A 27,102-nucleotide genomic window follows, 5' to 3' on the forward strand; every position below is an offset into this window, starting at 1 on the left:
TTGAAACTCTCTTATTATCTACCACTTGCTTATGAAAAAGAATGAAGAATGGGGAGCTGTGTAACTTCTGCAATCAGTATTTTAACTGCTGTTCTGGAGCATGAATTACCAAATTCAAGCTTTCAGCTGTTTTTTTTTTTCCCACCATGAAAACAAACATACACTATCTTCTTTGACTTTCTCAGAGCTCTTTGACTTAACATCAAAACTGGATTGTTGTGTTGTTGAGTGCTGTTGAGTTGATTCTGATTCATAGCAGCACTATATGACAGAGTAAAACTGCCCTGTAGGGATTCCCAGGCTGTAATCTTGACCAGTGCAGATAGCCTGGTCTTTTCTCCCACAGAGCAGGTGGTAGTTTTGAACCACTGACATTTCGGTTAGTAGCCAAACCCTTAACCATTGCCCCACCAGGACTCCTTAACACTGTATTAAAAGAAAAAAAAATCATTGACCTCCATTTTACCCTTTAGCTGTGACTCACTTTTTTTTTTTTCTTGTACTTTAGATGAAGGTTTACAGAGCACATTAGTTTCTTATTAAGGAATTAATACACACATTGTTTTGTGACATTGGTTGCCAACCCCACAACATGTCAACACTCTCCCCCTCTTGATCTTGGGTTCCCCATTACCAGCTTTCCAGTCCCCTCCTCCCTCTGGTCCCTGCCCCTAAGCTGGTGTGCCCATTTAGTCCATTTAGTTTAATGAGTCCATCTAATCTTTAGCTAAAGGGTGAACCTCAGGAGTGACTTCAGTACTGAGTTAAAAGGGTGTCCAGGGGCCATACTCTTCCGGGTTTCTCCAGTCTCTGTCAGACCAGTAAGTCTGGTCTTTTTTTGTGAGTTAGAATTTTGTTCTACATTTTTCTCCAGTTCTGTCAAGGACCCTATATTGTGATCCCTGCCAGAGCAGTTGGTGGTGGTAGCCAGGCACCATCTAGTTGTGCTGAACTCAGTCTGGTGGAGGCTGTGGTAGTTATGGTCCATTAGTCATTTTGACTAATCTTTCCCTCATGTCTTTAGTTTTCTTCATTCTCCTTTGCTCCAGATGGGATGGGACCAGTGGTGTGTCTTGGATGGCTGCTCACAAGATTTTAAGACCCCAGACACTACTAACCAAAGTAGGATGTAGAACATTTTCTTTATAAACTATGTTATGCCAATTTTAGCTTTGACTCACTTTTGACTCAGTTTACTTGCAGAGTTAGGCAGGTATTTCCCTCACTAGTTTAAGATGTTTTGGTAAGGTCTTAGGTCTGGTCTTTTAATACTGTGTCTAACAATGGAAACCCTGGTGGCATAGTGGTTAAGAGCTACGGCTGCTCGCCAAAGGTCAGCAATTCAAATCCACTAGGTGCTCCTTGGAAGCCCTGTGGGGCAGTTCTGCTGTGTCCTGTAGGGTCACTATGAGTTGGAATCGACTTGATGGCAATGGGTTTGGGTTTTTTTTGGTTTGTAACTTTGAAATAGTAAAATCACTCTTGAGATAAAACATATGACTTTGTTAGCTAATTGCGTTTGCAAAGGTTTCCTCCTTCTTCTCCCTCCCACCCCGCCCACTGTTTTCTGTGAGCACTGTGCCAAAAATCAAGGTAGGATTTTTTTTTAATTCTTCTCACTCTAGGCTCCTGATATAAAACAGGGTCCAGGGGTGCTGCCTTGATTTGTCTACCATGGATGAACCACTATTACGTTGTATAATTACACTTTTCCCCAAAACTTCCTTAATTTTGTCTTTTTCAAACTGGATACAAAACTAAATTTCCTCTTATACCCACTCAGCTTTCTGCTGTCTCTCTGCGTTTCTTCTCAGTGAGGCCTTTTGGAATCCCTCCTTGCAGATGGCCTGCACACAGCCCACATAGCTGTTTTCTGACATATCAGATTGGGAGCTTGTGGTTCTTGCCAGATGTTAGTCAAGAGGAAACACTATTTTTTTTTTTAATAATTTTTATTGTGCTTTAAGTGAAAATTTACAAATCAAGTCAGTCCCTCACATGAAAACCCATATACACCTTGCTACACACTCCCAGTTACTCTCCGCCTAATGAGACAGCCTGCTCTCTCCCTCCACTCTCTCTTTTCATGCCCTTTTCGCCAGTTTCTAACCCCCTCCACCCTCTCATCTCCCCTCCAGGCAGGACATGCCAACATAGTCTCAAGTATCCACCTGATCTAAGAAGCTCACTCCTCACCAGCATCCGTCTCCAACCCATTGTCCAGTCCAATCCCTGTCTGAGAGTTGGCTTCGGGAATGGTTCCTGTCCCGGGCCAACAGAAGGTCTGGGGGCTGTGACCACCAGGGTCCTTCTAGTCTCAGTCAGACCATTAAGTCTGGTCTTATGAGAATTTGGGGTCTGCATGCCATTGCTCTCCTGCTCCCTCAGGGATTCCCTGTTGTGTTCCCTGTCAGGGCAGTCGTCGGTTGTAGCCGGGCACCATCTAGTTCTTCTGGTCTCAGGATGATGTAGTCTCTGGTTCATGTGGCCCTTTCTGTCTCTTGGGCTTGTAATCACCTTGTATCCCTTGGTGTTCTTCATTTTCCTTTGCTCCAGGTGGGTTGAGACCAATTGATGCATCTTAGGTGGCTGGTTGCTAGTGTTTAAGACCCCAGACGCCACTCTTCAAGGTGGGATGCAGAATGTTTTCTTAGTAGATTTTATTATGCCAATTGACTTAGATGTCCCCTGAAACCATGGTCCCCAAACCCCCACCCCTGTTACGCTGGCCTTCGAAGCATTCAGTTTATTCAGGGAACTTCTTTGCTTTTGGTTTAGTCCAATTGGGAAGCGCTAATTTGAGCAAACGTGTTCAGTGTCATCTGGGGGAAAAAAAGACGCTGGCATGCCTTGTCAGTATGTACTGTCACAGGGCTCAGTTCCCAGCCCTCTGCTTCCCGCCTTTCTCCCTGAACCCCCACCCCACACTCTGAGTCTCCTGCAGCAGTGGTTTGAGTAGGACAGATCTCCTCCATTTGGGTAGGCAAGACAAAGAATCATGTCACCTCTTGTTTTTCTGACTGTTTACTCCAATTCCTTTTGGCAGCACCCACAGTCCAGGTTTGCTTTGTGATTTCTGTGTGCTGCTTACATGACAAAGGTGCACTAGTTCTCAGTGCTGAATAGTTGTGGTTTTACTCTTATTCTCAGTGATACTGATAAAAAGGGGGAAATGCCATTTTATCCCAGACTTACAGATAAAGCCTTGGTTTTTACCAGAAAAAATAAAAATAAGTGACATTTGTATAACTTAAAAAGAGAGTGGTCTTTTGTAGATAGATTTTTTTTTTTTTGAAGCAGAAATCTCTTTTGGACTGTATGGCATTTACCCACCAAAGTAACTTCACTGCTGAATTATTCTCCATAGAGGATATCATACAGGTACTATCACATTTCTTCTAAGCATGTTATCGTGAAGCGCTTATACCATAACCAGAGAAGTTATTTCAGAGACTTCTGTTTTCTCTCTAGGATTTGGGAAGTTTAATATAGGGTGTTTGGAGACCTTGGGTGGTGCAAATGATCAGTGTGCTCAGCTGCTAACCAAGAGATTGGGGGTTCAAGTCTACTTAGAGGCACTTGGAAGAAAGGCCTGGTGATTTTCTTCTGAAAAATCAGCCATTGAAAACCCTATCAAGCACAGTTGTGCGCTGACACACGTGGGGTCACCAGGAGTCCGAATCAACTCAACGGCAACTAGTTGGAAAACAGAGCATCTCATTTCCCTGATGTGTTTTGTTCTTTTTTCAAGATGAAGTATTTTTTGTTTAAAGTTATTAATGTATTAAGTTTGATAATGTATGCTTAGTTAAGTGCTTAGAAAGCTGAATTTGAAAAAAAAAATACACCATTGTGAACAGACATGAATTGTATGATATAGTAATTAAATCACCTGAAATAGCTGAGAATTTTTTATGGACATCTTAAGAGTACATTACTCTCTCCACTCACTACCCCCACTACACCCACTAGGGTCTTATCCTGTGTCTGAGTTGTGTTGTTAAGGTATGTAGCCAATAAAGCAAATGATAAATGTGGAAGGTGAATTTAACAGAGAAACTGCTAAATGTGTTCCTCTGACTTGGGTGCTGTGTTGATTTCTTACTACAAAGTTCACTTTTCTCAATAGAGCCATAGAAGAGCATTATTTTAACCATGTAGCCAAGACAAGGACATTTTCTTCAGCTGAGTCTTTGAGTGCTTTCCAAACTTAGTAGGTACTGGTCTTTGGAGGTTACTGCTGTCTCAAATACACGAACTCTAAGAGAATACCTGCTTTCTCATTGGACTAGAATGTTATTATCACACATTAATTTAAAGAGTGGACCATGGGCTGAGGCTCAGCAATCATAGTTGAAAAGGGATTTCCCCTATAAACAGAGGAAGTGATGCAGATATGCCCAAGGGGCTTCTGGGTAGGTCTTTCAGCTCCTATGAGGTCATTTACTATGACCTCAGCAGCTTGCGTTCTTAGAAACACACCAAACAAAAACTTAAGCAGGTGATTTCAATCAAGTCAGCTGGAATGCACTCATTCCCAGGTGATCGGCCATTAACAGCACAAATTCTCTTTTTCTCTGACTTAGTTCTATAGGGACCATTTTTGGATGGGGTGTTTAAAAGTATAGGTACCCAATAGAGTGTTCAGTGATAGACATGCAGTATTCCGTGCTCTTTATTTGAATGCTACAGGGTGAAATGATAATACCTTGCATGTGTATAGTATTTAGACTTTCCAGAGTTCTCCCAGTGTGTTTTGATATAATGGAACTTGCATGCTAGAGAAATCGTTTTTCTTATTCTTCAAACATATTTAAGTATTATAATCCAGAATAATTTCTAGGAGTTTTAGGTTGTCCCTTTCCATTTATAGATAAATATTTTCATTCTTAGCAGGGTAGTGTTTATGGGATCATTTATTCAGAAAGTATTTAGCTAAATATTTTGAATGTCAAAATGGAGATATTTTTAAAAATTAGAAGTATTTAGTCTGTTTCATGGCATATAGGATTTATAAAGTGACTTGGGATCATTTTTGTCAAAAAAACTGCAAAATGAAAAATAATTTGACTTTAAGAATGTTTATTTTCTAAGCTTGTTAATGTTTAGTTTTGTTATCAGTTCTTGTCCAGCTCTAACCTGAGAAGTAAAAGCCATTCTGTTACTGTTAGTATGTGTATGTGTGTATATATATGTGTGTATGTGTATATGTATATACACACATACACGTGTGTGTATCCGTGCACACACTATGTGAGTACACACACATACACTGTATTATTTTTATGACTGGGTGACAGTTTATTTTTTTAATAGTAAGGTAGTGTTGAGAAGTGAGCTTCAAATAGATCTATTTTTCTAGAATTTAAAAAATGTCAGATTCAATAACTTGGCCTCTGTCCTTTTCATTCCTAAAGCATATAATTTATATTCTGAGATCCTTTGGTGTGGTAGAAAAATGTGGTAGACAATTAAACTGCTGGATATACTTATTCATCCTTGGGTGCATCCATGAATTAGGGCTTCGGGTGTCATTTTACCACCTGGTGTTCATTAAACAATATGTGAAATTGATTAGCCATACTTAACCTTAAAAGTATCCCAGACATGCATGGAGCCTACTGTACTTTCCAATAAAGTAGCCATTAGCCCCATGTGGATATTTAAAATAATTAAATAAAATTTAAAACTCAGTTTCTCAGTCACACTAGCTACATTTCAAGTGCTAAGTAGTCACATGCGGCTAAAAAAAAAAAACCAAACTCGTTGCCATCTGGTCGATTCCGACTCATACTGACCCTATAGGACAGAATAGAACTGCCCCATAGGGTTTCCAAGGAGCACCTGGTGGATTTGAACTGTCAACCTTTTGGTTAGCAGCCATGGTCCTTAACCACTACACCACCAGGGTTTCCCACACGCGGCTAGTGGTTATCATATTGGGCAGCTCAGAGATAGAATGTTTCCGTCATGGCAAAAAGTTCTACTGGACAACACTGGAGTATATTAACCTACCTGGAAAGTCACTCTGCTGTTCATTAACACTGTAGGGAGTTGTTTGATTTGTAACTATCTCTGTTCAGACATCCTTTACGGAATGGTGCGTAGAGTAAGCCAGAGAATAGAAAGTATACACAAACCTCTCTGTACTTCAGTTTTCTTTTCTGTACAGTGTCTGTGTTATTTTCTTCCAGTTCTGATATTCTGTGGTTTCATCACATAATATCTTGGCATTGCTATGTAACGTCTAAGGCAGGGTTACACTAGAAATTAGCATGCCTGCTGCTGCTTGTATGCAAATTTATCCTTTTTTCATAACAGCCTTACTGAGATACAATTCACATGCCATAAAACTTACCCTTTTAAAGTATACAATTCAGTGGTTTTTAGTATATTTAAAAAGTTGTACAACTGTCACCACTATCTAATTCCATAAAATTTTCATCAACACTCTATACCCATTAGCAGTCACTCCCTATCTCCCCTTCCCCCCATCCCTTGGCAACCATTAATCTACTTTGTCTGTGTACTTGCCTATTCTGGACCTTTCATGTAAATGGAAATCTTGCAATATGTGGCCGTTTGTGTCTAGCTTCTTTTACTTAGTATAATGTTTTCAGGATTCATTCATGTTATGTTATGTATCATTGCTTCATATTCCTTTCTAGGTCAAGTAATATCCATTGTATAGATAGACATTTTGTTTATCCATCCATCAGTAGATGGGCATTTGAGTTGTTTCTACTCTTTGGCTATTATGCAAAAGGCAGCGATAAACATCCATGTAGAAGTTTCTTAAGTAGGTATAAGTTTTCAATTCTTTTGGGTCTGTACCTAGGAGTGAAATTGCTGGGTTATATGGTAATATTGTTTAACATTTTGAGGAACTGCCTAACTGTTTTCCAAAGTAGCTGCACCATTTTACTTTCCACCAGCTATGATGAGATTTCAGATTTCTCCACATCCTCGCCAATGCCTGTTCCTGTCTCTCTTTTTTATTGTAGCTATCCTAATATGCAGAGAGTGGTAGCTCATTGACTTTATTTAGTGCCTCGCATTTCCGTATGAATTTTAGAACCAGCTTCTTAATTTCTGCAAAAGAAAGCAGCTGGGATTTTGAAAAGAATTACATTGAGTCTGTACATCATTTTGGAGAGACTGTCATCTCAATACTATTAAGTCTTCCAGCTGAAGAGTACGAGATGTTTTTCCATTTATTTAGGTCTTCAGTTTTTCTCAGCAATGTTTTATAATTTTCAGTGTCTTGAACTTTTTTTATTAAATTAATTCCTAAGTGTTTTGTTTTTGTGTGTGCTATTGTAAATGGAATTGTTTTCTTAAATTTCAGATTGCTCATTGCTGGTATTAGAAATACAACTGATTTCTGTATACAGATTGTGTCCTGCAACCTTGCTATACTCAATTAACTCTAATAGTTTTTTTGTGGCCTCCATCCTTTATAATCCAATTTTTGCAATAAGGGGCTTTAGTGCATTTATAATGTACTGTGACTTAAAAGGAAAACTTTTTCATTTTGTAGGAATTGTAGCTGTAGGGTATATCAATGAAGCTATTGATGAAGGAAATCCCTTGAAGACTTTAGACACCTTGCTGTTACCTACTGCTAAGATTAGAAATGTCGACCCAGACTATGCTCAGCACTACCAGGACGTTTTATACCAGGCTAAATCCCAGAAACTCAGGGTAAGTCTTAAGATGCTTCTTATTTCTTGTCAACTTGCAGGCCTGGGTGGGGTGAATTTTTGACCCATTTTTCTTAAAGCTCATGAGCTTTTTGTCCCAGTGATCACCTTTGAATCAGAATGGAAATAATAGGGCTGGTACTTTTTCTAATGCTAAACATTAGGGGGAAACCAGGTGCAGACCTGATTATTGCTTCCGTTCTTTAACTAAAACTCAGTTTATGGGTTAGTTCTTTTTTTTTTTTAATTGAGTTTTTGATGAAAGTTTACATAGCAAGTTATATTCCCATTTGACAATTTCCACAAAAATTATTCATTGACATTAGTTACGTTTATCACAACATGTCAACATTTTTTTTTGTGTTCTGTTTGTTCCGTTTCTAGTACTCTAGTTTCCCTCCCCCCTTATCTTCTCATCTTCGCTTTTGAGAAATTATTGATCTTTTGGTCACATACTGATGGTTTTTAAGTAGGGCACTGATCTTACAGGTAATAGCCTTTATTTTGTGTGCCCCTCTGCTATTTCACTAAAAGATGATCTCAGGGGATGGGCTCAGTTGTAGGTTTAGAGAGTATCTCAGGCCGGTAGTCTCAGGGAGTCCCCTGTTCTCTATTGTTCTAGTTTGTCTGGTGCTTTTTTAACCCCTGTAAGAATTTGAGTTCTCCATATTTTTTTTTCCCATTCTATCCAGTACCAACTATTGTGGCTCCAGTAAGAACGGTGTGTGGTGGTAGCCGGGCACCATCTACTTCTTCTGGTCTCAGGGTGGATGAGGTTGTGGGTCTTGTAGACTTGTTTCTTCTCTGTGCTTCTGGTCACCTTCTTGCTGTTTTGTTCCTGGCGAGTCAAAACCCGTAGTTGTGCCTTAGATGGCTGCTTGCAAGCTTTTAAGACCGTAGACACTACTCACTTCACTAGGATGCAGATCATTATTTTTTGAACTATGTCATGCCAATTAACTGAGTTGTCCCATGAGACTATGATCCTAAGCCTTCAAACCCAGAAAACCAGTATTGGAAGGTGTATGTCTGAGGAGTATCCATATTTGTGTCCTCAATGAATATACGTGTCTGCACCCACATGTTTATATTTACACGTACCTATTTTTTTTTATAGATACTTCTATGTGTTCTCAACTTTGTACATATCTGTACCTACTTGTATACCAGTTTGTCCATACATGCTCAAATACTCATCATTACTTTTGTTTTGCTGTGCTTACTACTGTAATGGCTGCCACTTTTCCCATCACCAAAATATCTAGTCTCTATTGTATAATTTTTTTTTTTTTATTGTATAAAGTATGCTTTCTTGGGTGAATTCTTGTTCAGAGTTCAATGAGTATATACTGTGTGCATAGTGCAGTCCATAGTATTTAGTGAAAGAAGGGGATATGGAGGAACGCACAACACCATTTGAATGTTCTGTTCTTACCCTCAAGATACTTAGAAATGGCAGTGGCATTCTCATAAAGAATAATTAAATAACAGTAGAGATTAGTATGTGGCAAAATATCAAAATGAGGGCTACATAGAGGGATTCAGACACGGTTGGAATTGTTGTAGACTAGACTCCAAAGAGAAGTTGACACAGGAATGGAACAGAAGCTGTGCCTGAAAGATAAGGAAGAGTTGGTTAGGTAGGTAGAGAGCAGAATGATGCAGGCAAGTAATAGAGCGATATTAGCAGATGATAGCAGTTCTAGGTGGGCAGTGCATGTTATTTTCTGGGCGCAGGAGGAAGCTAACCTGGCCTCGGTCCTCTTGAAGAATAGTGGATTTTATCTGGCTGCAGGACTTGTACTGATGTTTTGAGGAGTCCCACAGATAATGGCCACTATTGGAAGGATACTGGACTGAGGCTTGTATGACCTGTCACCTGAGGGTAGGAGTGATGTTACCTGGGACCCAGCTACTTGTGGCTGTGATATACCCAGGTGCAGGCCAACCTGAAAGGAGTTGGCATCACCCCTGTATAAGTATTCAGAATCCAGGAACTGCCCCATCTGAAACAGGAAAAAGATTTTTGGCTAGAGCAAATATTTATTGAGCACCTACTCTTTGCCAGACATGATAGACATTTTATATATATGATCTCATTTAACCTTAACAGCCCTGTGAAGTAAGTATCATCGTCACCACCTTACAGGCAATGAAACCAAGGTAATCAACTTCTCCAAAGCCATCAAAAAACTAATCATAGCCCAGGTCTGTCTGATTCAAAAACATATCTTTGTATATTAAGGCAAATGAAAAGGATGTTTATTGCAGCATTGTTATAAGCAAAAGACCAGAAGCAACCTAAATGCCCATTAATAGGGGACTAGTTAAATAAGTTCTAATGTATCCATACCGTGATATACACTAAAAAGGATGAGTGGATCTATACTGAACGATCTTTCGATCTTTAGTATGCATATTGTTAAATGCAGAAAGCATGTTTACATTTCCGTGTGCATAAAAATGGGATACACACTCATTTAGCCACTTTTGCTCTATAAAATTAGGGGCTTAGACGATATTGGCAATTTGCCAACAGATTTCAACTACTGTGATTCTAATTAGATTTGGTTCATTTGCTATATTTAAGCAAAGGTTTCCTTTCCAGTACGTTCCTTTTGAAGCTTTCTTTCTCAACCCGTTCTTTTTCCCAGGAAAAATCTGTTTGTTTGGCAGCGTCTTTGTTTTTGTTCTTTAATCTCTGCTATTTCAGAACCTGGAAATTTGCGGTCGTGTTTCTTATGGTTGTATTTTTGTGCCTTGCTTTCAGGGTCTAGCCTTGGCAAACAATAGAAGAAAATTAATTACATCACTGTTATTGTCAGTATAGAGTAAAACTTGAATCAAGGTACACAGCCATGAAAGGTCACTGAGTGGCGTCCTCAGAGAGTGCATGCTCGTTTTTACCAAAGGTTGAGGATAGTGGCGTAGTTGTGGATCCTTGGTCCTCTTTAACAGTATTTTGAGGATAACCTTGCATTATACTTGATTCCTTTTATCTCTTGCAGAGAGGATGTCAGATAGGGATGTTGGCTGAGTAGAACACACTTTCTGTGTCTATTCGCTTGAGACATTCTCTTGGGAGCTATTTTAAATTTGAAGGCTTTTCTTGAGAGCGTATGATTTATATCCCACCAAAATATTCTGTTTGACTTACTTATATGTTTATGCCTTAAAAATTGTGTTTTTAATATACAAATATTGCTGTATTTTTCCCCTAGGTAAAATTGTGTTACAGTTGATAAGTTTTTTGTTTGTTTGCAAAAGCCAGTCCTTTCCAGTGATCTTAAACTTATTTTAGATTTTTCTTGCTTGCTTTAGTGTTTACCTGATTTTCATTTTTCACATGACCACACACAGACTGTAAAGGGTCTTCATATACGACTTTTTTGCCTAAGTCCAGTGAGATAGATATGAAGGAACTAAGAAAACTCTGCCCATTCACAAATATGCATTTAAATAGGGTTTTTTTTTAATATTATTTTTATGGTTATTACAGAGTATATGGTCAGTGCACATTCCCACTGTAAAAGTAAATGCACCTCCACAATCCTTCATGCTTAAAGATCTCCTCAACCTCGCTTGTATTCCCTGATACCGCCCCACCCTTAACCGCCGATACCCTACCTTCTGTCCAGTTCCTCAGTGAAGGGAAACAATTATTTACTTACAGGAATATACTGGACATTTACAACAAAATATAGTTTTCCCTGTTAGGAATTATATATATGCAAGGAATAATGGAGGGGTTATTTTAACATTTGAAGTGAGCCTATGAGTATATTTTTATTTTATCTTCCTTACGTTTTTTTACATGTCCAACCAGAAGTGATGTTGTCCCATGCCCTACAGACCACCTTGCCCTTTCAGTATGACTCTGATGGGCTTTCGTGCCGTTAGGATGCTCGAGCTCATTCATGCTTTCAGCAGCATGATGTGCAAAGCCTGGGGTGGGGACCCACGGAGGCTGAGAAGACTCAAACATGGGGTTGCCACAGAGCTCAAAGAAGGGAGAGGATAAGCACCTTCTCCACTTTACACATAGTGTTTGATGTGTGTTTATGGAATTATGATTCGTTTGTAAATGAGCTATTTAAAAGTGCTGTCGTAAAAGTACAAGAAAGTGCTTTAGAAGTTCAGATGAGAAAAATGGTGCTCCTAGCTTGAGAATCGGAGAAAAATGGTCCTTTGAGGACTTCAGGAGTTGGACAGCATTGGGGCAAAGGTGATAGAATTAGCTTTCTAGTCAGGGGCAGGGGCAATGAGAGGAGAAATCTAAATCCCAGCAAACCAAGAAGTTTAGCCTTTGCCTACATCATATGCAAGGCTTAACAGGAAATAGGATAGTAAAGTTAGCCCTGAAGGTCAGATTAAAAATTTATAATTTATTTCAGAAGCAGTATAGAGTCAATGAGAGATTTGGAGATGACATTTTTGAGTGCTGTATTCAAATTGATATTTGAGGAAGATTAGTCTGGCAGTTACCTGTGAAATGGCAGGTAGCATGGCAGTGAGGAAAATGGTTAGAAGGCAAAGGTGGGACTGGGATAAAGGATCCTAGTGAGGGACATTACAAAGGTAGAAGAAGTTGCAAAGATAGAATCAACCACCAGTATGAGAGTCAAAGGAGGCAGAAGAATAAAACATGATGCTAAATTTCAGTGATGGCGATGCCACTCACAGAAGTAAAAAGGGAGGAGAAAAAAAGTAGAAGAGAATTTCATTTGGAGATGTAAGGATTTAAAGTACCAGAAGACAAATGAAAATGTGTAAGTTGTCACGAAGGGTGTGGTGAAGTCTTTTCTACTGAATTGTAGTCTTAAAATACTGATAAAGTATTTTAAAAAAGAAAACAAATCTAGTGCTTTTGTTGTGATGTTTAATATGGAAGCACTTTTTCTTAGGAATACTTACATGTAAGTATGGGATAGAGCTCCTTGCACTACACGTATGTGATCCCAAGAATGTATGTTTTCACACATGGCTTTCCTTGTTCTCTAAGATGATTTCAGGACTGTAAGGTAAGCAGTGGAGTGATCTGTGATTTTTGACATGAGAAAATACAGGAATGGATCTAGGCAGCTATTCAGGCTACCCAGGCACAAAGCTATGAGATAGATAAAGTATAAGCCATCAGTGGTGTTGTAGTAGTAGTTAGCATGGTGAATAATGAGTATAATATTGCTTGGAGCAAAGCAAATGGTAAAAATCACAAGGATGAGGAGACTTGCCTTCACTGACCGTAACCACCTGTGATCAAAAGCATTCAGCGTCCTAATGATGGCTGCATAGCAGAAAATGATGACCACAAATGGAATGAAGAATCCAAAGAATGCCAAGGAAGTGAAGTAGTAGATTTGGAAGGGAGATGAAGACTCGCATATATTGTGGACATCGTGGCAGGTGGTGATATCCGGCCGGACAAGATAGTACTCCTGCTTAAGGATGAAAAATGGCAGCATGTATAAGAAAACAGTTGCCCACACCAATCCACATGTTAGTAAGGTATAGGTGCGCTTGGGTAGCCCCCGGTAAGTGAAAGGGTGGACAATAGCCAGGTAGCGGCTAATGCTGATACAGGCGAGCAGCAGAATAGAGCAGTACATGTTGCCATAGAAGATGATAATGGTGGCCCGGCACATGACCTCTCCAAACACCCAGTTGTTCCCGTTGAGATGGTAAGCTATCTTAAAGGGCAGTGTGATACAAAAAAGAAAATCCGCAATGGCCAGGTTGGTGTAGAAGATGGCCATACTGATGGATCTGGTCCTGAAGATGAGCATCCATAGGGTCACTGCATTGGCTGGCACACCAACCATGAACACCAGGGTGTAGATGGTGGGTATCACTTTGGTGCTTAAGGAGCTGCTCAGGTACCCCATGGTAACATTATTCACGTGGAGATTTGAAACACTTTCTTCAGGACACTTAGTTTTTATAGGTACAGTGGCTCCTGTCCAGCCTTCTATGGCAGAAAAAGGAAACTCTTCAAAAGAATTTTCGGGAACGCCGCGAAAGGTCTTAATAGGTAAAGTTGGCTCTGCCAAGTTGTCTGCATCATTTTCCATGCCTGTAATTGAAACAAGTATTAGCATGTGATTTCCTGCAGAACCATGCCTACAGTTCAGGAGAAAATAAAACCAAGTATCTTATCCGACATAATTTCTGTAGATCTAGAATTTAGGGTCATTTTTATTTTTAAAAAACTTTTATAGGTCAGACAATGAACAGTGTATATAGCCTAACACCATGCTAACTGTGCAGGAGCTGTTAAAAACTAGATGATTAGTCCTTGCAAGTAAGGAGTTTATAGTATGATGGGGAAGACAAAAATAGCACGCCAGACCGTTATAGACCAATATCATACTGATGACGAACTCTGTAGGAATTCAGGCAGTAGTTAACAGATTCAAGTGAGCAGAGTGTCCCAAGGAAAAGATGAACCTGAGCAAAAGTGAGCAAGGGCCATGAAGATGAAACTTAATAGATTAATAATATTCTGGTAGGTGATGTATGGGCAAAGACATAGGGTGAGTTGACATGAGATTTGGGAATGTCAGATAATTTGATTCAGCAAATGTTCATTGCATACTTATGTACCAGTGGTATAAAGTTTTGATAAATTCCATCCCTATCTTTAAGTAACTTTCAAGCTAGCATACAGGTTCATAATGCATTGTCTTATGGGAGATTGTCCTGGATTATCTGGATTATGGTCCTAGGGTAATCACAGGGGTCCTGATAAGAAGGAGCCAGGAAAGTCAAAGTCAGAGAGATTTGAAGATGTTACACTGCAGGCTTTGAAGGTGGAAGAAGGGACTATGAGCAAAGGAAGCTGAAAAAGTCAAGAAAACAGATTCTTCTCTAGAGCTTCCAGAAGTAACACAGCCCTGCCAATACCTTGATTTTAGGACTTCTGACCTCCAGAATTGTAAGATAATAAACCAGTATTGCTTTAAGCCACTAAGTTTATGGTAATTTGTTGTAGCAACAATAGGAAACTAATACACTCATGATTTGACTTGTGTTTAAGATGACTTTGGGTGACAGTGTAAAGAATAGTAAGGCTAGAGGCAAGGGGGCCTGATTTAGAGGCTACTGTAATTGTCCAAACTAAAGATGATGAGTTACTAAACGAAAGCAGTGGTGGTAGAAAGGAGGGGATGAACACAAGCGACTCGGTGGTAGAGGCTCAAAGGGACTTGTCATCTGATGGACCGTGGGGGCCAGTGAGGGAGAGGCAGGAGGCAAAAGGGACTCATGATTTCTACTCCAGATGACTTGGAGGAGGATGCCATTAACTGAGGTGGGGGGACAAGGGAGCAAGACTGTGGAGAAGTTAAATCTCAGGTTTGAATTGTGGGTGGTGTAGCAGTGTATTGAATTGTCCAGCAGGGTTGGAAGACTAAGTGTAGAGTCCAAAATTCCAGGAGCCCAAATTAGAGGTATGAGTTTATTAGTCTGCATAGAAATTGTAGTTTGATTTAGTAGAAGTAGTTGTGATGGTCTAGGGGGAGATGTGAGAAGAAAGAATCTAAAGGTAAACTTTAGGGAAAATGCCTGATTTTAAGGGGAAAGGTGACAAAGAAATATCAGAAGGTGAAATCAACATGGTGCCTTAGACGATTAAAAAAAAAAAACAAAAAAACCCAGTGCTGTCGAGTCAATTCCGACTCATAGCGACCCTATAGGACAGAGTAGAACTGCCCCACAGAGTTTCCAAGGAGCACCTGGCAGATTTGAACTGCCAACCCTTTGGTTAGCAGCCGTAGCACTTAACCACTACGCCACCAGGGTTTTCTTAGAAGATAGGAATGAATTTTAAAAGCAGAGAAACACAGCAACCACATACTTAAGTATTTGGCATTACATTGCATGTACATATTAATAATCCTAATTTCTGAAAAGGCAATTAAACAAGCTTGAATGGTCAAACCTGTTTATCACTATACAATTTTTCCAGTAATTAATCTTTGACATGTGTAGGAAATTCCGGTTACTGGTGTGTCAGTTCCGATTCATGGCGACCCCAGTGTGTGTCAGAGTAGAACTGTGCTCCGTAGGGCTTTTAATGGCTGATTTTTCAGAAGTAGACCACCACACCTTCCTTCCAAGGTGCCTCTGAGTGGACTTTCGGTTACCCAAGCGCAGCAGCCATTTGCACCACCCAGGAGACCCCGTATAGAAAATAGGTTCTCCCAAATTTCTAATGTTACCTTAGGATGGACTTTGATCCCAAATATAACCTTGTACTTATTAATTAAAGTTGTCAGTGTTCTGCCAGTTAAGTCTTTTCACATGACCTCTGAATTCCTACTTGTTGAATATTTGTGGTTACCTGTTTCTCTCATACAGATTAGTTTCTCTTCCTGCTTTAATCTCTAGGAGTTAGCTTCAGGGTGAAATTGAAGCCTTTCTCACAACCCTGAGATTACACAACTGAATTCAGATGTAAAATAGAGACGGAGTGTTGCCCCAACAAGTGAGCACATGTGGGTGATCCATCCATCAGTGTCACCTAAGGAAGGGTAGCGCGATTGAAGAAGAGGGAAGAAAAATGTGGAAGGTGGCATTCTTCTGTGCAGCCTTTGAAGGCATCTTGTGTAAGACATCTGTTCAGCCACAGAAATCCCTCCATTCATTTTTGTATTTTGGAAGCATTCTTGCACCAACATCACCCACAGAGAGTGCTTTTAAAGATGGACATGAAGCTGGAAAATAATGGATTAAGAACATGCTGTACAAGTAATTTCCCTTCAGGGTTTGATAAGAGAGCTACTGAAACCAAGTGTTTGTTAGTTTTCAGAAATTCCTGTGATTGAGCAAGACATACATAAAAGCATATCCTAAACAGTCACTGTGTTTGTGAAAAGCTGACTGGATTCCATTTTCTGCCAGAATTCCAGATCTAGTTCAGCTTAAATAAATCTTTTGTTCCTTAGAGCCCCGTTTTCCTGAAAATAGCACTCATTGTTAAATTTTATTTAAAAAAAAAAAGTTATTTGAATTCTTTATGCAGGTTTCGATTTGGCGTAATGTGTCTGAAATGTTTTTCTGAGAAAAGGAGAGAGTCCTAATCTAAAATTCAGCTACTAGGTAATGATTCCTTCCTTCAATGCTTCATATTTTCCCCCCACCCCAGTTGAAGAAGGCACATTTACTTGTATTTACTTACTTTGCCCCTTTTAAGTTCCCTTCTTTTCAATTTCACCAAAGCCCACTAGCATCCTGAAGGAACCACCTCCACAAAACTCTGTTCTTTTCCAATTTTGCTGCTCCAAGTTTGGCTCATCCATGCCCAGAAAAAGCACTTACTTATCCTATTCTTAGACTCCACACGTGCTGCTGCTAGCCTCCCATCCTCTTAGAGCTTTCCTGTAACCTCTGGGATGCAGTCTATCAATTGCAGCAACGTTCCCTTACTAGAGTGGTGGTGGTGATTTTCTTGTTGTGGTCTTCCCTCACCACCCCCTTCCAACTCCTAACAATGTTGACTGGAGATGACCTAATGGTAGAAGGTTATGGATACAGATCAATCACAGATTTGCTAATTTTGGAGCGAGCAGGTTACAGGCTAACGTTGTGATAGGTGAAATAGGAGATTTATGAACACTTGAATAATAGCCTTTGGGAGATCTTATTTCTAAAACTAAAAATTCATATATGAGGATGAGAGAACTTGCTCCTACCCCTGAAAGTCAAAAAGGTATTTCATTTAAGAAACACTAATTTATTCTTAGCATCATAGCATCACTGGCATTTGAAAGCAGATATTTTACTCTGTCTAGCAGTATTCCTGCGCACACACACACCCCCTTTTTGTTTATACCAGAAGGTGTAAACATAGGACTTTTCTTTTTATCCCTTGAAAAAGTACTATCTTGGCTGAATCAGAGGAAATTGTTAAAAATCCAAAAACTTCTCACAAAGAACATTGACTTTTGACTTAATTGTAGATATTTAAAATCTCACATATGGCATAAATTTTGAAATATCAGCAGAGAACACTTAGTGACAAGGTCTGAGTAGAGTGAACAAGCTCTAGATACTTCCGTGACTTCACTGTTTAATTCAAATCAAGCTCTGCCTTTTCAGTTTGCAGTTTGTGTGAAATGTAAAGAAAATCAGGTTCACTTGAGTCAGCGTGTGACAAACCAAGACTCCCATGCTACCCCGTAAGGAAGGGGCTTACCGCTTTGACAGAGAGTGGGCGGCAGAAGCAGTAGTCCAGCAGCTGCAAAGATGAGAGCCTTCATTTTGATGACCTGAGTCCGAGTTCTCAAACGTTATCAGATGTAAAAACTTACGGAACACAGCTGGAAGCACGGGTGCGCATCAGTTCCGTGTGCTAGCAGCAAATGGAAATTTGTCATCTCAGTAGAAGTTTGCTCTCCTGTGCTCTGCAGGCAGGAAACTCGCCTTGTCTTCTGCAGGGAAAGGGCGTGACATCACTGATTTTCAGTATGCCGTGACTCAGGCTGAGCTTCTGGCCAACAGGAGCACGCTACATGATCCTCAAGAAAGTCTTTTAACTCTTACTCATCCCTAATAATCCTCTTGAATAGGCTGTAATTCCCATGCAGCGTAGTTATGTGCATTTAAAGAAAGCAGAACGTACACAGTCCTTTCCAGAAGGTAGCTGAAAATCGATGCTAACGGTTTTGAATCTGCCCCATCTCTCATTTTTACCCATTTTTAAAGCCCAGCTTCTACTTCTTAATTGAGCTGTCAGAAATTATCCTTTCTTTTATCCTCCCAGCTATTTCAGACGTTAAATCTTGAGCTCATTACATAATTATAAATTAAGCCAATAGTGGAAGACAAACATTTGTAAGACGTTAAAAGTAATTGGGCGCTTGGTGACTTTGAAAATTCTCCATTGATGTCACATTGGCCTGAATTTGTCATCAGTGCTTGACCAGAACTTGACTTTGTGAAGTTTTTTTGTTTTGTTTGGGGAGGGCTTTGTTTTATTTGTTTGCCACTGCTCAGTGTGTTCTGAGCCTCTTGTTCTGTAGGGCCAGGTAACCGAGGGGCCCCAAGCAACACTATTTGATGAAACTAAAATCATAAAACAACACTGAAGTACAGAGGACTCCCTTTATTCCGTGAGTCTCCAGTAAGCTTCTATGCGTGCTTATGTTCTAGGTCACTCAAAAAGAAAACTGTGTTATAATAGGTTTTCCTATAGCTAGTGACGTTTAAGATTAAATTTTAAGCTAGAGAACCCAACAGCCTGTTGCTTATAAAATGCCGCCAGAGCCAGAAAATGCAAATTCCACGTGAGCCTTAAAGGCTGAGGGATAGAGCTAGGAAATTGATCTGTGTGAACTTTAAATTAAATCTCATCAAACCAAGATTTTTATAATCCGAGGTCAGCATTTAATACTTCAACTACATAATGTATGCTAACACAAACTGAGAAAGAATGCTCTATTGAAGAAATTATAACAAAAGAAAAAAACAAAATATTGAGTACATTTTCCTTAGTTGAAACTTTTCTAGGAATCATCTAAATTCAGGAATTTATTATTTGATTCACACATGGCCTAGTTTTTGTCCATTTGATCCATCTATAATTCGCATGTGGAACCTGGTTGTTTAGCTGGATATAGAGGTGTGGCCATCCATAAAAATAAAATTATTTTCAGTTTCTGGTAATGCAATTTGAAAAGGAGATCTTACTTTGATAAAATTCAGTTTTCGCTCTTGGTTTTCTATTTAGCTCGACCTTCAGTTTGGAGCCCTGGTGGTGCAGTGGTTAAGAACTTAGCTGCTAACCAAAATATCAACAGTTCGAATCCACCAGCCGCTCCTTGGAAATCCTGTGAGGCAGTTCTACTCTGCCTTATAGGGTCACTATGAGTTGAAATTGGCTCACTGGCAGCGGGTTAGGGGTTTTTTTTTTGTTTCTTGTTTTGATATCTTCAGTTTAACATGTCACAATTTAAACTGTTGACCTAAATTCATTTGATTTACAAAGTCCCTCTTGAGCTTGGCTTGTAAAACCAATGTTTTAAAGGGGAATTGTCATTTTCTTCTCATCTGGATAGTTTGTGCTGGTGCTTCTTCTGCAGTGATAAGTTATGAAGGAAGATGGGTAAATACCCTCCAAAAAAATAAGACAGACGTAAATAAACTTGTATAGAGCTTAGTTTTAGAACAATAGAATGAGAAATATTGAGTTGTCTTTGGGCTTGGAAACACAAAATAAAAGAGTCCCTCCTCTGTCGTCCATTCATTCCTCCTTTAGCCTTTGGCTTCCCATCTTATTTCCTGTTTGAACTTTCCCCATCCATTCTTAAAAGAAATGGAACATCTTACTAATAGCTGATAGGTCCCATGTGGCAGTTCTGGCTAGAAATGATTGTGGAAGCAGGGCCAAGCCTCTCTTCCCCCAGTGGTCTCCGACAGCCTGGATGTTGCAAGAAGAAATAACAACAATTGTTTTGTCTCATTTTCAGAGCCCTCTTCACACATTAGCCTCTGAGGGAAGTGGGGTTAGAAGCCTGCTGGAGGAGCTGGAGAATGTCATATCTCCTTCCTGCCCCCATCCCTCTTGAGTCCTACATGATAGAGTTGGTTTTCCAGAGTACGCTATGGCTCCAACCCCAGAGTCACTACCTCCCACGCATCGCTATCTTGCTTTATGATTTGGGACATGACACTCCTACATATAAGCAAATATTCCCATTTTTTAAGTGAAATGTCTCAACCTCCCTAAAAATATTTAATTTCTACCTCCTGATAGCAAAATTTACTTGCAGTCTTGGACAAGGTTTTGTAAAGCATAGCTGCTAGCTGGAAGCTCCATTTAATAAATTATATATTAGCATCGCATTTGTAGCAGGATCATCAGAATCAACCCAAAGGCAGAACTGTAAGATAATTCAGTACATTTTAATTGCTCTTATCACTCCTCTCGGAAGCCAGCCTTATCATTGGTCTTTGCTTCTCCTGCAACTCAGCACTCCTATCATAAATTAATCCCTTCTTAGCTATTTCTAGATATGTCTACAGCTAGTATTGGCATGGATCACATTGTATAACAATTATTTCTTGACGACATCTGTCTCTTTTACTAGACTGTTAACTCCTTGAGGGCAATCACTGTGGCTTTGTTTCTTTGTTTTTGTCTCTGTGTTCTATAAATGTCAAGTATCACTGTGTTTCTGTCAAATTTACCATACCCCATGACACCGAGGGGCACCTTGGCACGTAGTTTGGGAACCAGTTAGAGTGACTGGGGGAAGGAAGGGCGTATTTAACTAGAGCAGTAGGAGGCGATTGAGTTGAGGCCTGAAAGATAAGATAAACTAGTCAGAGGAGTGTGAGGTGAAGAGGGGGCGGGGGTATGTAAAGCCAGATCATTAGAGCCTCACAGTTGATGGCAGGAGAGCCTGTGCTTCATTCTAACTGCAGTGGAAAGCCTTTGGAGGATTGTAAGCAGAGGACTGACTGATGAGATACACTTTTATAGATTGTCTGGTTCTCTGTAGAAGACCGCTGTCATAGAAGGCAAACTCGGAAGCAACAACAGCAGATAGGGGACCAGCTGTCTGAGAGGTGGCAGTGGAGAAGTGAGAAGTGGTCAGACTGGGTCTTTTTCATAAGTAGCTTTTACAGTATGTAACAGTGCTTGGTAGCTGCTAAATAAAACTTTGTGGAAGCTAATATAAAATGGCTCTTGATAAGCAGTTATTCATTCTGTTTCATCATCATTCATCCTTCTTTCTTTCTTTTACTCTATGACAATGTTTCCAGGACCCTGAGTCTGCTTCCAAAGTTCTTTGGCTGGATGAGATACAGCAAGCAGTCGATGAGGCCAACATGGACAAGGAGCAAGCAGAAAAATGTGAGCACTTGCCTTCTTTCACTGCTGAACTTGCCTTTTTTTAATTTAGCTAGATGCTTGAATCATGTAATTTTTAATTTCTGAAGTGATTTGGACCCTCTTACCAAATTTTAGTTCTTGAATGTATATTTATACAAAAATAAAATTAATTGTACTGTGTTCAGAGATTAGATTCTATCTCTGATATTTCAGAATGCGGCTGAACAAAATCCAGGGAACAAAACAATGATTCTTAAGCTCTTAAATTTCATAACTGAATCGAATCCTTTTTTATCTTGATCCTTAAGAAACTAGCCCATTTCTGCTTCATGAATGCCTATTCTCTCTTTTGTGTCTTCCATGATTCTATTTTCTAGGAGGTATGGTATGAAAATTTCTGTGACAATTCAAAGTAGCTTCTAAATGGTACAGTAACACTCAAAGTATACTAATAACCTACACAAATTAAAATAAGGTTCTTAAAAATATAGTTAATTAACCTGTCCATTCATGGCATGATTTAGAATCTGTTAGGTTGTGTCAGGTCATAGGATGCTGTTGAGATGCCTTAGTCTTGCTTCATAGATGTGCTTTTAAACCCTGGAGGCATCTGTGAGAAACATCTGGTTTTTATTTCCTTAGCCTAGAAAAATATCTGGATTTCTCCAGCCTGAACTTTATACCCTTAGGAACTTCGAAGTCTTCCCTTTTCTAGCAGTCTAGTTCTTAAGGAAAAAAAAAATTAAAATTGAGACACACGTATAAGAGATTTAAGTTTAAATGTAAAAGTGAAGGGAAGCCATAGTCTGAAGAAATAATTTAAGAAATTAGTTTGTAGTTGTTTTTGTTGTTAGTTGCTGTCTAGTTAATTCCAACTCATGGCTACCTCATGTGCGCAGAGTCGAACTGCTCTGCGTAGACATTCAAATAGCCTAAAATGGTTAATGGTTTTTCTCTTAGAGATTAAACTAATTTAAGAAGGTATTTTACTCCTTCTATTCTGGATTCTTCTAATGTTTGGCCTGCAAATGTTACATGGATTATTTACTACATTGGGACTCATGGACTGTTGACTATAAAAAGCAAGAGGCTTTTCTCAAATATGTGCAATTTTTTATTGCACGTTTGCACATTCAGAATCCTCCCTTTCCCTCTGACCTGTGCCTCGGAGAGTTTATGTTCTTTCTTCTACAATATATAACAAGAAAAAAAGTTGCTTTGAAGTTCAAAGCCATCTACATTCTGACATTAAGATGAGAATTTTCTGGTTTTTCAACAAAGTAATCTTAATTTTAAAAACATTTTTCATCTTTTTATGAAGACTTGAAACAGATTGTGGTCACATGTTGTAAGCATCAAACCCATTCCCAGATAATAGGATAAAAGGAAATGTGTTTGCCCATATGTTTTACCACAGGCAAAATTTAAAAGGGCAGAGTAGCCCAAGTCTTCTTCACTTGACTCAGTGTTCATTTTTGCTGGAGGTTCTTGCTTCCTTAACGTAGGTTTGCCTCTACCATGACTCCTTAGAGCAGTGTTTCTCAACCATTTTTCATTATTGCCCCAAGAAGTCTTTTAGACATTTTTTCCCCTAATTGCCCCCACCATAAAATTCTATTACCAAACACACATTGTATATCTGTTTATGTGCTGTATGTGGATCTGTGCTTTATACATAAACATATTTTTTGCACACCCCACAAGACCCAATTTTTGCCCTGTTGGGGTGATATTGCCCTCACAGAGAATATATACCTTAGAGAGAGCTTGCTGGTATATGACTTAAAATGTCTAGCAGATATTTTTTGGCTCTGTAGGGAGATTTATGGAAGGTTTCTTATTCCTTCCTTAGCAGAAACATACCTGACTTGCTGGACATCATTAACCTGACATCCTTAACTATCTGAAACTTAACCACAAACCCACAGATTAAACAAAAAGGTGTCAAAATAGATGTCTCAAAACCTGCACGTAGGAGCCAACCTGCGTTAGTCGCTGGGGACCCCTCGGCCAGACACTTGGGGCCTGTTTGTTCCTGTCTTAGGCGTGACTGTAATATGTTTGGTTGTTTCTCTTCCCAACTTGGATCACATAAGAAGCAACAAATTACAAGCAGGTTAAGTGTTTGGGCTGCCATAGGCAGGAACACTAACAGCAGCAAGAAGAATTCGTGAGTAGTGAAGGAAGAGGGCAAAAAACTAAAAAACATAAGGAGTTTGAGGCCATGTTGGGCAGGAGCAGGTCTCTGGGTGGTGAAACAGTTTGTGCTTGTCTACTAACTGAAAAGTTGGTGGTTCAGACTCACCCAGTGGCACTGCAGAAGAAAGGCTTGGCTATCTGCTTCCATAAAGATTTCAGCCAAGATGGTACCCGACTACCACACTGACTGCTCTGACAGGGGTCACAATAGAGGGCCCTGGACACAGCTGGAGAAAACTGTGGAACAAAATTCTAACTCACAAAAAAAGACCAGACTTACTGGCCTGACAGACTGGAGAAACCCCAAGAGTATGGCCCCCGGACACCCTTTTAGCTCAGTAATGAAGTCCCTCCTGAGGTTCACCCTTCAGGCAAAGATTAGACAGGCCCATAAAGCAAAACGGAACTAAAGGGGCACAGCAGCCCAGGGACAAGGACTAAAAAGCAGGAGGGGACAGAAAAGCTGATAATAGGGAACCCAAGGTGGAGAAGAGTGTTGACATGTCGTGAGGTTGTTAACCAGTGTCATGAAACAGTATATGTAAAAATATATGTACTAACTGTTTAATGAGAAACTAGTTTGCTCTGTAAACCTTCATCTAAAGTACAATAAAAAAAAAAAAAGGGCACTAGAGATCGCATGATAGAATTTTGCAAGACCAACAACAACAACAAGATATCAGCCAAGAAAAGCCTATGGAGCAATTCTGTTCTGTAACACATGGGGCTGCCCTGAGTCGGAATCAACGTCATGGCAACAGATTGTACAGCAGCAAATAAGTCCACACATCTCCATAGTCCTTGAAAGTATCACGTATTGTATTATAACAGAGTATAATTTTAATGACATAAAGGATTCTTTTGGCAGCTCTCAGCAAACATTAAGTACCTACTGTGTACTAGGGACAATAGCTAAAGAGAGAAGCAGGATAGAGACCATTCCATTCTCGTGGACTTCTCCACGGCTTGCTTTATTTAGATTTTTATGGGAAATGGTTCTGTTAAAATCACTGTTGGTACATAAAGGAGTAAGCTTCAGTTACCTGGAAAACCAACCTGTGGCCCAGCTCCTTACACATCAATATTCAGTGATAACATTAGTATAAGCAAGAAATGTATGCCTCTAAAATACCCCCTATTGAGGAAATTGGATTTTACTGAGAGACGGTTAGATGAAGCTATCAGATGTAATTCATGTGAGAATTCTTCTTTGCCATTTACTTACTCCTTCTGCATCTCTCAAACCACAAACTTCTCAAATGCCAATACCGCTATTTTTCCCCATCCTACAAAGCTTTCCCGAAGAACAGGAAAGGGGACCAGTTTGCCCAGTTCCTATTAACCTCTGTAAGTACGAGAACATAACCGTTATACCTTTGTTCAGAAACTATTGGACTTTGCTATGGAGTTCTCCTTTAGTCTTTCCGTCTTCCTATACATTTGCATGATTTCAATTTCAGGCTGTTGATAAAACTCTGTTTTTCTTGCCTATTCAGCCCTCATAATGATATGCACATGTGAACATCATTTTATGACAATATGCCATTTAGCGCTTACGTGGTAGACTTTGGCATGTGTGTATTAAAAAAATACATCCACCTCTCCCCATCACTTTTCATCTATAAAATATTTTAACCAGGTTTCTTCCATTTTTTGTTCTATGTTTCTAACAGTGCATACACAGGCTGTGAAAACAGTAGTTGCATTGGTTGGGCCAGAACATTCTTACATGGATCATAAAGAATTCACCAAGTTAACTTTTTTAGGCAATCGGGAGTTCAATGTGGTTTTATTTGTGGGGAAAGACAGAAATTTGAAGTGGGATAAAATGCTTTCAAGGTCTAAATTGGTTCCAGGATGAAGCTTCTGGACTCCATTGCACATATCCACCAGATGTGTCTTCCTAGAACATCTGTGTAGGTTGTTCAAGACAATTCCATGAAGTATGCTACCACTATACAAGGGAATAACAGACTCTTCACAGCTTCAGTAGCATTTTGTTTATTCTAAAATAAATAAATGTCTTCATAAAACTGGTTCTCAAATATTGATTAATGACCTAATCAAAGCTGCATCTCTCCTTTTGGGTTGCATTCACCCCACTTCATAGATTACTGTAATAAGCAAAATCTAGTGTCTTGTTACCCCACGAGAGTAACCAATATTGAGTAAGGCAATATTTCCATTTTAATAAGCCATACTCTCGCAGGATCTTATTATTCTTACAACCTAAACTGATAGGTAAATTGGTGACTGGCTTAGGTATATGTGGTACATTCTCTCAGAGTAAAAAGGAAGGTCCCTGAGTGGCACAGTTTGTGCTCAGCTGGTAACCAAAAGGTTGGCAGCTCGAACCTACCAGTGGCACCCCAGAAGAAACAGGCTTGATGACCTCCCTCCACAAAAATCCCAGCCAAGAAAAGCCTACAGAGCCTTTCTAGTCTGTAACACAGGGGGTCTCCATAAGTCACAAAAACAACAGTAAAGAGTAAAAAGATTTAATACCAATGAATTCCATTCCTAAAAGGTCAAATTATATCTTTGGGTGCCTTTAGGGAAGGTTGAAGATAACCACTAACAGAAGCATATTTCCATTACCCAGGGGTTACTCTGGTCATTGATGTTAACCAGTTTTTGGAGAGAGGAAAACCAAGTGATACTTTGTCTGTATTGACATCTTCCAGTCTGGATGCAAATGACATAATCCCCGAGTGTGCTAACAAGTACTACGATGCTCTTCTGAAGGCAAAAGAACAGAAGTCTCAAAATGGTAAGCTTTTCCTTTACCTGTTGTTGTTAGGTGTCATTGAGTCGGTTCTGACTCATAGTGACCCCATGTACAACAGAACGAAACACTGCCTGGTCCTGCACCATCCTCACAGTCATTGTTATGTTTAAGCCCATTGTTGCAGCTACCGTGTCAGTCCATCTCATTGAGCGTCTTCCTCTTTTTTGCTGACCCTCTACCAAGCATGATGTCCTCCTCCAGGGACTGATCCCTCCTGACAAAATGACCAAAGTACGTGAGACATAGTGTCTCCACCCTTGCTTCTAAGGAGCATTCTGGTTGTACTTAGATTTGTTCATTCTTTTGGCAGTTCATGGCATATTCAATATTCTTCACCAACACCACAATTCAAAGACATCAATTCTTCGATCTTCCTTGTTCATCGTCCAGCTTTCACGTGCATAGGAGGTGATTGAGAACACCATGGCTTGGGTCAGGTGCACCTTAGTCTTCAAGGTGACGTCTTTGCTTTTCAACACTTTAAAGAGGTCTTTTGCAGCAGATTTGCCCAATGCAATGCGGCTTTTGACTTCTCCACTGCTGCTTCCATGGGTGTTGATTGTGGATCCAAGTAAGAT

At 39.7% G+C, this 27,102-nt stretch overlaps 2 protein-coding genes across 4 annotated transcripts in view; one reads left to right on the forward strand and one right to left on the reverse strand.

Annotated features, from left to right (window-relative positions):
- The window catches only part of IQGAP2 (IQ motif containing GTPase activating protein 2), a 328,172-nt gene that overhangs the window by 223,472 nt on the left and 77,598 nt on the right, over window positions 1-27,102 (forward strand). For both annotated transcript variants that reach the window (XM_049865807.1, XM_049865815.1), the window contains 3 exons: window positions 7,541-7,704; window positions 21,468-21,558; window positions 26,339-26,506. In XM_049865807.1, coding sequence (XP_049721764.1) covers window positions 7,541-7,704; window positions 21,468-21,558; window positions 26,339-26,506 — 423 coding nt within the window. The remainder of the gene's footprint in view (window positions 1-7,540; window positions 7,705-21,467; window positions 21,559-26,338; window positions 26,507-27,102) is intronic.
- Window positions 7,697-18,137, reverse strand: F2RL2 (coagulation factor II thrombin receptor like 2). 2 transcript variants are annotated; one of them, XM_049866129.1, is made up of 3 exons: window positions 17,896-18,137; window positions 12,935-13,773; window positions 7,697-9,317 (listed from the first exon to the last, which is right to left on the reverse strand). In XM_049866129.1, the coding sequence occupies exons 1-3, from the start codon at window positions 17,957-17,959 to the stop codon at window positions 9,231-9,233; spliced, it is 990 nt and encodes a 329-aa protein (XP_049722086.1). In that variant the 5' UTR covers window positions 17,960-18,137; the 3' UTR covers window positions 7,697-9,230. The 2 variants fall into 2 exon arrangements, with proteins under 2 accessions (XP_049722086.1, XP_049722075.1); XM_049866118.1 differs by lacking the exon at window positions 7,697-9,317 and having other exon boundaries at window positions 10,899-13,773; window positions 17,896-18,134.

Source organism: Elephas maximus, chromosome 2 (genome assembly GCF_024166365.1).
Source record: "Elephas maximus indicus isolate mEleMax1 chromosome 2, mEleMax1 primary haplotype, whole genome shotgun sequence".
NCBI lineage: Eukaryota > Metazoa > Chordata > Mammalia > Proboscidea > Elephantidae > Elephas > Elephas maximus.